At 35.9% G+C, this 11,382-nt stretch overlaps 1 protein-coding gene across 2 annotated transcripts in view; it reads right to left on the bottom strand.

Annotated features, from left to right (window-relative positions):
* Positions 1 to 2,816: 2,816 nt before the first annotated feature.
* The window catches only part of LOC145669658 (putative cytochrome P450 49a1), a 102,115-nt gene continuing 93,549 nt past the window's right edge, over positions 2,817 to 11,382 (bottom strand). For both annotated transcript variants that reach the window (XM_081737911.1, XM_081737912.1), the window contains 3 exons: positions 10,777 to 10,855; positions 9,538 to 9,786; positions 2,817 to 3,061 (listed from right to left, as the gene is read on the bottom strand). In XM_081737911.1, coding sequence (XP_081594037.1) covers positions 2,951 to 3,061; positions 9,538 to 9,786; positions 10,777 to 10,855 — 439 coding nt within the window. In that variant the 3' untranslated portion in view covers positions 2,817 to 2,950. The remainder of the gene's footprint in view (positions 3,062 to 9,537; positions 9,787 to 10,776; positions 10,856 to 11,382) is intronic.

Below are 11,382 nucleotides of genomic sequence, written 5' to 3'. Positions count from 1 at the left end.
TTTTAAAAATTTAGGTTTGTTCCTAGGAATGTTTCTTCTATGTTTCTCGATTTTCAGTTACCTCTCTTAACTCACAATATTTTCTTCTATTTTTTTTTTCAAATCATTGATCAGTTGTGCTCTTCCTATTCCTCACTTTCCTTCCATCTTTCATTCTATAGCGGTATGAAGAAGACAATTTCTTTGAAAGATTTGTCAAATTCAATTTTCCTTCCTATGAAGGATGCTGGTTAAATGTGTCCTCTTCTCTCCTACCCATTTTAAAACATATTTGTTTGTTATTCTTTCCGTCCATTTTATCTTTTCCATTTTCCTCCAAAACAACATTTCGAAGCTCTCTACATATGGATTTCAGCTCTAACTTCCACAATGTCCAAGTTTCTGAACCATATAGTCAAATACTTCATATATAGCACTTGACCAGATTCTTCCTTAGTTCAATGTTAAGCCTGCTAGCCAACAGTAATCTTTTCTTTTTGAATACCTGTTTGACAGGCCGGTAGCCAGCCCAAAAATTTAGAGGGGCCCGACTGAAGTTAGGGGGGGGGGCGATCCAACAATATTATAGTTCATCACCATATTATATTTCATTTGTAAGCCTACCGTGAAAATTTTAGAGGGGCCAGCAAAAATTTATGGGGGCCGCCCCCCAGAACCCCTGGATACGGCCCTGCTGTTTGATTATGGTAATCCTTGATCTCATGTCTTTGCTCCAGTAAGCGTCTCTCGTCAAAACACTTTCCAGATATTTGAAGTTGTCGACCTCTTCATACCTGCCGATATTTCTGATAGTATCTCTTTATGTTAAATGCATATGAGCTGTTTAGTATGATATTTGTATTATCAATATGTATGATATTTGTATTATCTTTCGCATGTATTCCTGATACTATTTGTTAGTAAATCCATATGACCTCTTTTATATGATCTTGGGGGTCACGGTAGCTGAGCGATATATCACTTACCTCTTATGTGTGGGATCCTTCATTCGATCCACGACCAAGCAAGTTTGTGATGAACAACATCGTGTCCGTGGGTTTTCTTGGGGGTACTTCTGTTTCCTCCCACTTTTCATTCTACCAATTCTTCCTCACCATTTACTTGCCTTAATCATCGTCTCCCTTAGCCTAAAGGACATAATCGTGGTACGTTAAACTCAAAGATTTCATCTCATTGTTTTCTATTATATGATCTTCTTTGTATCATCATTACTTTCCATATGTTGAAAGTGAAACGTACTAGGAAAATTGAAGGTAAAAGTCAGATTTAATCTATATTTATCTAAAAAAAATTCAAAAAATATAAAACGAAATGAAATCCTTTACTTTTACGTGTCTCAGTTATGTCATATCCTAAAAGAGACGAATGACTAATGTCATTGAACAATTATTAAAAATATTGGCGACAGAAAAATGTGGGGTCGACAATGGAGAAGCTCCATTGACACGAAGCTGTTCATTAAAAATCCTCTCAAGTCTTGGAATCAAATCGAGTACCTTTCACACCAAAGATGAGCGCTCTGTCACTGATCCAACGCGCTTTCAGAGGGAAATTGAACAAATGGATTTAGTACATTAAAGTTAAAACATACCCTAAGATGACGAGAAAATCAATAAAATGTTAGAAAACTTGAGGGATAAATGAGAAGAATATGGAATTAAAATAAATGTTAGAAACACAAAAGCCATTGTGATCGGAACGAAGCGGTCGGTGTCAAATATAAAAGTAGAAAGGGAGAAAATAGGACAGGTAAGTAGTTTTCGATACCTGGGTGGCATTATTAGTGATGATATGAAGTGTGAAAATGAAGTAAAAACAAGGATTGGAATAATGTAAGAAGCCTTTAGGAGGAAGAAAATACATTTTTGTGGGACCTTGAATAAAGAGTTGAGAAAAAGACTCATAAAATCCTTCGTGTGTAGTATTGTACTGTATGTGGGCCGAAACATGGACATTATGCAAAAATGATGAAAAACGACTGGAAGCTTTCGAAATGTGGGTGTGGAGAAGAATTGAGAGAATTAACTGGGCCAAGAGGAAAGCAGATGAGAAGATTATAGAAATGGTGGAGAAGAAAAGAAAAATTTTAGATACCGTATTTCTTCGAATATAAGGCGCACTTTTTTTGTCAGCTTTTAGACGTCCAAAATTCAGGTGCGCCTTAGATTCGATGGCGTCTTGGATTCGATGTGTATATACTGCAATATACATATTTATTCATTGCATGTAGGTTACAACATAGAATCTACTGCAATCTTTAATACTGGTAGTTACAACTAATTTGCTTAAAATTGGTTGTATTACAACAATGACAGACTGCTCGAAGATGGCAATCACTCACGAACAATGAACATTTCGTTTTACTGATAAGAAAATGCTTATCGAAATAGGACTGTATTTGTACATTATTTCTGCGCCTTACATTCAAAGTCTTCTTTAAAATTGGTTTAAATGAGTTGAAATTTCAGGTGCGCCTTAAATTCGATGGCGCCTTATATTCGAAGAAATACGGTATTATTAAGAAGAGGAAAAGAAATTGGTTAGAATATTGTCTAAGAAGAAATTGTATCATGATCGATGTGCTAGAGGGTATGGTGGCAGGAAAGAGTGGGAGAGGACGAAGGAGACAATTAATGGACGATATAAAAACAGAAAGATCATACGTGAAGACGAAGAGGTTAGTGGAAGACCGTGGAGCACGGAAGCTTCTCAATTGCAGCAAGTGACCTGCCAATAATGACAGAATACCTTTGATGATGATGAGGATGATGATAGCCTAAGAAATAGATAATAAATTGTATTCATAAATTCATGGATTATTTATTTAAAAAAGAACTTTATTTAGTTAAAAAATCAGTAACACCTTAGTCATTAATTAATTTGTACAAAGTTCATTTGTTACAAAAATAGTATATATATATACAACTTTCCAAAGAAATAGCGTACAGTTTTATTTCCTGTCCAACAAACGTAATTTCAAAGGCTTCTTCGGATGATTGATAGCTTTACAGTCATACGTCATCTCACCATAATGGTATTCAACTCTGAAGCGTTGTAAAAGCTAAAATAGATAAATAAATAATTTATTATTAATAGAACATTTATTTATACCCATACTAATTTGTAATAAAAAAAAGCATTATCTAATGTAAATGCATATAGAATAAAAGTTCGTATTTTCTTACTTTTTTGCCTATGTTTCGATTTAGTAAACTAATCTACAAATACATTGAATAGTGTCAATATAATTTTATTAAAATTTTTGTACATAAAGGATAATACATTGGTATATATATTTGTTTGTGTATCAGTCCGCTAAACAAAGCTACATCTTTTAACCAACCACTTAAAATGGTTTTTTAAAAATGGTTACCATTTTGGCCAATCTAAGCTTTTCTCGTGTTACTTCGATTAAAATTTGTATCATAAAAGGTGCAAGTGAGTTCGAAATTATGCGAAAATTATAAAATCTCAGGAACTCAACAAATACGGAAGATGAAGCTCAATGAATACGAGGGTGATTCAGAAAGTAATGCCTTCAAGGTGATTTGTCTTTGACGGATAACTCAGTGGATACAGGTAGACAGTGGAAAGCTTGCAATATTAGATACTAATGGTGAGACCATTTTTCAACATAGTCCGCATTACGGGCTTCACACTTGGCATTACGGCCAAGGTTTTTCATGTTGGCGAAAAATTGTGCTTGCTGCTGGCGATACCATTGCCGAACTTTTGCTTCCATCTCCACGTCACAACTGTAGCGTTGGTCCTTAAGGTTATCCGGACTATAGGCGATCCGGACTTAAAGTGACAAGGACTATAACGTTTTCATAAGAGCCAAAAGTCGCAGGGCGCAAGATCCGGACTATAGGCAAGATGAGACAGAATGTAAAGAAAGCTTTGCCAGCAGATGGGATAACTTTGAACTATTTTTTTGGGCGGAGAAGAGAACATGTTGCGGTTCTTTATCGACTGACGCTTCGTTTCCGAATTGTAATGGTGTATCGACGAGTCGTCGCCGGCGATGAATGTTCCTGGGCGCACAATCTCCCGCAATCAGTAATTCAATGACAGTTCACTGTTTCAACCGGACATCACCACTGGATGCCATGAATTGGTTCATTACTCTGGAGCGAGAAGAGATAGGAAGGTGAAACAAGTGACATTCTATAGCTTAAACATCAGTGCATTAATGATAAAGAGTCAGAATGTTTGCAGTAATATTGGCCAAGTACTGGGCTTGGGAGCATTACTTTCTGAAACACCCTCGTACATAAACTCTTAAAAGTAGTTAGCACTTGAGATGACGTAAGCTTTTAGCATGTTACTTAGAGTAAAATGTATATCTCAGGAGGTAAATAAAGTTCTCATTAAAAATACGTTGAAATGTACCTCGGTGTTTACGAAGATTATGATTCTAACAAGAACAGAAGTAGGATAATTTCTACAGATACAATATTTATAAAATGGAGAATTTGAGGAAAAGGTTGAACCGTTTATAATTTATTTTTGAACGTAGTTAGCACTTGGGTTGACTTGGAATGTTATCACTACCCTTTGATTGAAATGTACAGGGTGGCGCCGAGCCGATTGACTCATTTCAAACTTTAATATTGCACAGGCATAATAACTTATATTGGTTGACGAGGGAAAGGGAGCAGAAAGAGGAAAGAAAGCCATGTCATATAGTTATTTGCAGTAGGGCACAGAATATCGTATTACCTCAGTTGGTAGTTATTACGAAACTAATTTTGTGCCAGAGGTGCAACTTTCTTTAGACGAAACTTTAATGTTGGTCTGTCCACATCAGGCCCGTATCCAGGGTGGTCTAGGGGGAGCCACCCTAAATGTTTGCTGTCCCCCCTAAATTTTTACTGTCCCCTGAAATTTTCACGTAGGCTTGAAAATGAACTATAATATGGTTGGACCGGGCCCCCCTAACTTCAGCCGCGCCCCCACCTACATTTTTGGGCTGGCTACCGGTCTGCTCTACATTCTCACAATCGGGAGTTCGTACTGTTGTTGGAGTTCTACGTTTCACATCCAACACACTGTTAGTCTCTTCAAACTTCTTGGCCCAAGCCAATATGTTACTTGGAGACGTAATCATACCATGTCAACCAACATTGAAGTTTTGTACTTCTGGCACATATTTAGTTTCGATTTTGGATCTCTCTCTTTCTTTTTCTCACTAATTGACTAGATACTTTTGGCTCTCTCTTTCTTCCTCTTGCTAATTGACTAGATACTTTTGGCTCTTTCTTCCTCTCACTAATTGACTAGATACCTTTGATTCTCTCTTTCTTCCTCATGCTAATTGACTAGATACCTTTGATTCTCTCTTTCTTCCTCATGCTAATTGACTAGATGCTTTAGGCTATCTATTTCTTCCTCTTACTAATTGAATAGATACTTTTCATTTTGTTTCTCTTCCTCTTGCAAATTGACTAGATACTTTTCTCTCTCTCTCTTTCTTCCTCTCACTAATTGACTAGATACTTTTGGCTCTCTCTCTCTTCCTCTCACTAATTGACAAGCTACCTTCGATTCTCTCTTTCTTCCTCTTGCTAATTGGCTAGATAATTTTTGGCTCTCTCTCTTTCTTCCTCTAACTAATTGCCTAGATACTTTTCATTCTCTATTTCTTCCTCTTGCTAATTGACTAGATACTTTTGGCTCTCTCTTTCTTCTTCTTACTAATTAACAAGATACTTTTCATTATCTTTTTCTTCCTCTTGCAAATTGACTAGATACTTTTTCATTCCCCTTTTCTTCCTCCTGCTAATAGATTAGATACTTTTGGCTGTCTCTTTCTTCCAATCGCTCATTGACTATATACATGTGCTCTTTTTTCTTTCTCTAGCTAATTGACTAGATATTCTTGACTCCCTCGTTCTTTCTTTCGCTACTCGACTAGAGCTTGATGCCTTGGCTTTTTTCTTGATTTCGATCATTTAGATAGTCAATATGGAATACTCAAATACACAATTTCAGGTGATTTACAAGTAAACACACCCTTTGACCTATTGCCATGAACCTACTGCTTTTCAAGAGGAAGAATTTCAGACGTTTAACAATAGTGAAGATTCTACAGTGAACTATAATTGAGAAGCATGTTTGCTTACTATATTTGAATGATATACACGTTAAGAGCATCTCTTTTATCCTTTGTAAATAGGTGCAATACATGTTAAGAGCATCTCTTTTATCCTTTGTAAACAGATGCAAACTTTGAAAGCAGTCAGCTCGATCAAGAATTAAGAATATAAGGCTGTGGAGTACATATAATAACAAAGCACTTCATGAACAATCTGTACATGATGAAAAAGCTAGGACATGGTACGCCATGACTTCTCAAAGAATTGTAGGACTACCTTTTCCTTTTTCAACGACACTGTTAATACGTAATGCTACTACCACAAAATTTAAGAACAGTTCATTGGACATCTCACCAAGTCTAATATTACAGATTAGTTCCAGCTGGATGGCGCCAGAGCGCACGCAGTCCAAGCATATATGGTATTACTCGAGGTTTTGGGGAATAGCATTGTTTCAACTAGCATATCCTCTGCACAGTCAGCACAATCCAAATAATACATTTGATACCTTACAATACGTAATCTCCATCGCAATACAGCAAATCACCACGGACACCCTAAAACAATGTCTTCAGAGACATGTAGCACCGCGTCTATATCTGTTTCTAAGTTAATAATCATCATTCCTAAAATCTCTAGTATCCGTACTTCTCACGTTACGTTTAATTTTTACTGACTTCCATGTTCCACCACGGGCTATCTACTATGAAACATGACTGCAAAGTCACTTTATGGGACTGTATATGTGTACCATGCTTATTGCTTATGCATTATTATTAAAATATTTAACTACTAATTTTTACAAAATAAATGCAAAATAGCACTGAATGATTTAACACTGTAACTGCAGATGATCTTGACTTTTGCAACCTCATGACATTTAAATTAAATTGTAAATTATTCATTCATGGAAAATTCAAGATTCCTAATAAAACTCCAACTGACCAAAGAAGTATATATATTTAAAGGAATTAAAAGGATCAACACGAGCTGTTGTAGCAGGTATACTATGGAGAACAGCAGATGGGCAGGAAAACCGCTTTGTTTCATGTTGCAAAATCATCAGATCAATCATCACTCTACATCCAAAAAACAAAAACTTTTTTAAATTACAACATTGTCGAGCCTATAACCCAGCATTATGGAGTGATCTGCAAACATTAAAGTGAGAACTCAAAATCCACCCAAAAACACAATTAATAGAGCAACCCAAAAGCATAAAAAGCATATAAAGCATAACAGCAATTTACACATATGGTTGGTACCTTGAACATGATTGTGATTGTCTAAGAGTCCAGAAGAAACTAGTTTTAAAAGCATATTTTTTGAAAATAAAGCATAAAGCATAATTTAAAATATATAGCACAATTCTTGGAAAATTCTCTTTAACTGAAAGTTTAACATACTGTGTTAATATTTTTTAAAGCCAATATTTACAATGCAAAATCATTGTGAACATAACAATGCAACAATGAAAAGCTTATTTTCATTTCTGTAAACTTTTCGGTGTAATCCTTTGATGTGGAGAAAAGAAAGTACAAGAAGAAATTTTTCCGCCATCAATGAATAGTATGCAAGAACTCTATACTATATTGTTATGTTGACTTTTTGAACTTAAGCACTTTCTGTACTTTTTGCTGGCATCTTTTACTTTCCCTTTCTGTATATATGTACCTGTAAGGCGCACACAAATGATAGAAAAAATTTATTCGAGCAAAGCACATCTCTTTACAATGAATTAAGTACAAAGTTCATTAAATATGAGAGAAACTAGTTGCAAAAAAATCAATAAATAGATCAAGATATTTAAAATATTTAATGTATAATAAATATTATACATTATACACGATTAATGTAAAATAATCATTGAAATTAACAATAAAGCATAATTTTAAAAAAAAAAGCATAATTAAACAAGAGATAAACCATAATGGAGGTTGCTCTAACAATTAAGTTGTATGAAGACGAGAAGAAAACCAAAGCTGATTCCTTAACGAATTTCATTGGTCTTCTTTGTGTCTACAAAAACGCATTCCTAGAAACCTACAAGCTAGGTACCATCTCTGTGATTATATCAGTTTCTAGTGCTACATGTGAAAGGTCATTCTCTTCTTTGAAAAGATTAAAGACTTGTATACGCAATTCAATTACTCATGATAGGTTGAAAAACTTAGTGTTACTTTATATTGAGAAGAAAATTGCTAAATCGTTAGATCTTTAACAAGTTGTGGATATGTTTACTGTTGCCCACACAAATAGAAAGATCCTCTTCAAGTAGAGGCATGAACCTATAAGTTATTTTCTTTACCTGTAAAAGTGTGTTTGCTTCCACTTAAGTCAACCAGCTACACATATTTTAAACGCCATGATTAAATAACTATTTACTTATATTAGAAAATAATTGCATTAATGAATCGTAGTTGTTTGAGGTACTAAATTCTTATATTTTCACTGTTTTCCAAAGAGTAAAATCATGAACCTTAAAGATGGAAACATTCACCTTGAATTCACACATACTCACACACACACACACACACATATATATATATATATATATATATATATATATATTGGAGATGGTCCCCTCAAAATCCTCTTGGGCCCTTCATTGCCCCCCCTGAAAGAAACTCTAGCTAATTTACTGGACACCATGCACCAGAGATGAATTCTCTACCACTGAGCCACCGCGGCCCTGCTTGGGCTTGGTCGTTCATATCCAAACTTTCTTTTGACCTTGCTTAAACAACTTCTAGTTTTGTTCTAAATCCAGACTCCATATTGGCGTAGATATTAATATTACAGTCGATTGGTAAAATCAATCTTCCACATTTAAAAATTAAAGTACACACAAGTACAACAATAAGCATTTACCATAAAAACACTAGCTGCAAGTGTTCAAAATAGATTTATGGTTTCTATAAAATCAATTAAAAATTGCTATTTTTAATTAGGCAGCTAGTGAAAAACAGCAGCTTTCGACTCCAGCCGAGTTTAAACTCAACCTAAACTCAGTTGACCAAAGTGAACTGACCCGACTAACCCGACCCGACAACCCGACCGAGCTGACCCGACGCGATAACCCGACCCGAGCTGAACCGATTGACCCGACCCGAGAACCCGACCCGATTGACCCGAATAACCCGACCCGAGCTGACCCGACTGACCCGACCCGACAACCCGATCCGAGCTGACCCGACTGACCCGACCCGACAACCCGACACGAGCTGACCCGAGTTGACCTGACCCGACCCGTTTGAGAGCACTAATTTAGATTGTATATAAGCTGTAAAAATTGGATATTTCTCTCATCATGTGTCTGAGGAAGGCTATGTTACATAGCCGAAACTGTAACACAAAAATATATAATCTTAAAATGCATATACTGCTTTGGTCAGTTGGAGTGTTCTATTAACAATCTTAAATTAAATGTTACTTTTACCTTGATAATAAGAATTTCAGCTTCAAGCTCTGCAAAGCGACGTCCTATACATGTTCGAGGCCCAAATCCAAAAGGCAGCGACACAAATGGATGTATTTTGTGGTCTTTGAAGGGACAAGCTTCCGATTCTTCCTTTGTTGTTTTGTTCTTCTGCCTACTTTTCATCCATCTCTCTGGAATGAATTTCTTCGGTTCTGGAAAATACTCCTCCAAATGACTCAATACCATATGAGGCGTTGTTACCATAGTCTAGAAATAAGGAATTTACAATTATTTATTTTACGACTAATTATTATTCTTGGTTCTCTTAAGGTTAATTCACACATAGTTTGCAGTTCCCATGCCGTGCCCCAACAGGCAGCCTTGAAGAGAGACCATCCTGGTCGTGGCCACGATCCTTCGGCTTTCTTCGGAGTACATGAAGCGATACGAAGTTTATCAGATATTGGGCAATGGCGCAGAAAGCACTATCTGCATGGCACGGCATGGCATATTATAATGTGAATGACCGCGGTCGTGGCAGAGGAAAGGCATGGGCATGAGTCAGCCTTTACATGGAAAACTTAAGGGTCTACAAGACAATAATTTAACTCTCTCATTAGGAGCACATGAAACAAACCAATTAAGCTTCTTCTTATGTTTAATAATGTTATAGAATTAAGAGGCAACTGTTACAATAGGCTGAATGCTTATGCAAACTGGCTATTTCTTAACTTTAAAGAATGTTTTTGAAGCTATAGAGGGTTAAAGGGACGTTACCTTGGCTCTATACTTTTTGAAACTTATTTCGGAATAAAAGGTAGATCTTGATTAGTTCCATCCAATTATGAGGACATGGAGTTTTCGTTTTAATGATTACAGCAAATAGATAAAGAATGGAGAATCAACCTTGTTTGTGTTTACATAGCCTAATTTTGAGAGAAACGTTGGAGAAGCAATGTTGTTTAATTGCTAAATAACGCGAATTTTGTCACTTACTCAATTATGCTAATTATTTCCGGAATTTCTTCGTGACTATGTGGATAGCGTACGCGCTTTGCCGTCGGAAACTCGGGTTCGAGCTCATATGGATCGGATCCCACATTAATCTGTAGGTCTATGTCTTATGTAGCCTCGCTATTGAATGGGACACTAAACTCAAATCCGATCCCATCCAATCGAATTATTTCCGTTACGTAGGCGTGATTTTATTATATGATACAGTAAATCTACATTAATGATTGCAACATATTTACTTACGCCTTTTGGTATCCTGTAGTTTCCTATTACAATATCCTTTACCATTGTTCTTTCATTGCAGCTTACTACAGGAGTTAGCCTTGGAGAAAAGGAAATTGGAAACAAAAAGAATTAGATTATGTATACTGTTCTAGTATGTAATATAAATTTGGTATAATCCTCTACTTAAATGTATTCAAATCGTAAATTTTATTGATTCTAATGAATTATCTTTTGTTTAATTTACTTCGTTACTTTGTGTTTGCATTTTTTTGTAGTAATATTTAAAATTGCATTAAAATATATAACAATTTAGCTTCTTTAAATTCATTTGTTTTAGTCATTGCAGTTAAGATTATATACCAGGGACGGATCCAGGGGGGGCGATCGGGGCGATGGACCCCTCCAGAATAAGAAACTTTCTTATTTTATATATATAAATAAAACCCATCCCAAAGTTTGGAGCCCTTAAAAGTAGCAGTATGACAATCCACCGCCCCCCCCAGAAGTCGGTCCTGGATCCGCCCCTGTAATATACGAGGGCATTTCCAAAACTTTATGGCCTGACACTGAAATGTCGCAACTCTGGTAATAAGCCGTTCATGGTATATAGTGCCATCTATGGAA

This window comes from Thermobia domestica, chromosome 14, assembly GCF_964235325.1.
Source record: "Thermobia domestica chromosome 14, izTheDome1.hap1.1, whole genome shotgun sequence".
In the NCBI taxonomy this organism is placed as follows: domain Eukaryota; kingdom Metazoa; phylum Arthropoda; class Insecta; order Zygentoma; family Lepismatidae; genus Thermobia; species Thermobia domestica.
This window is presented reverse-complemented; position numbering and strand designations above follow the sequence as displayed.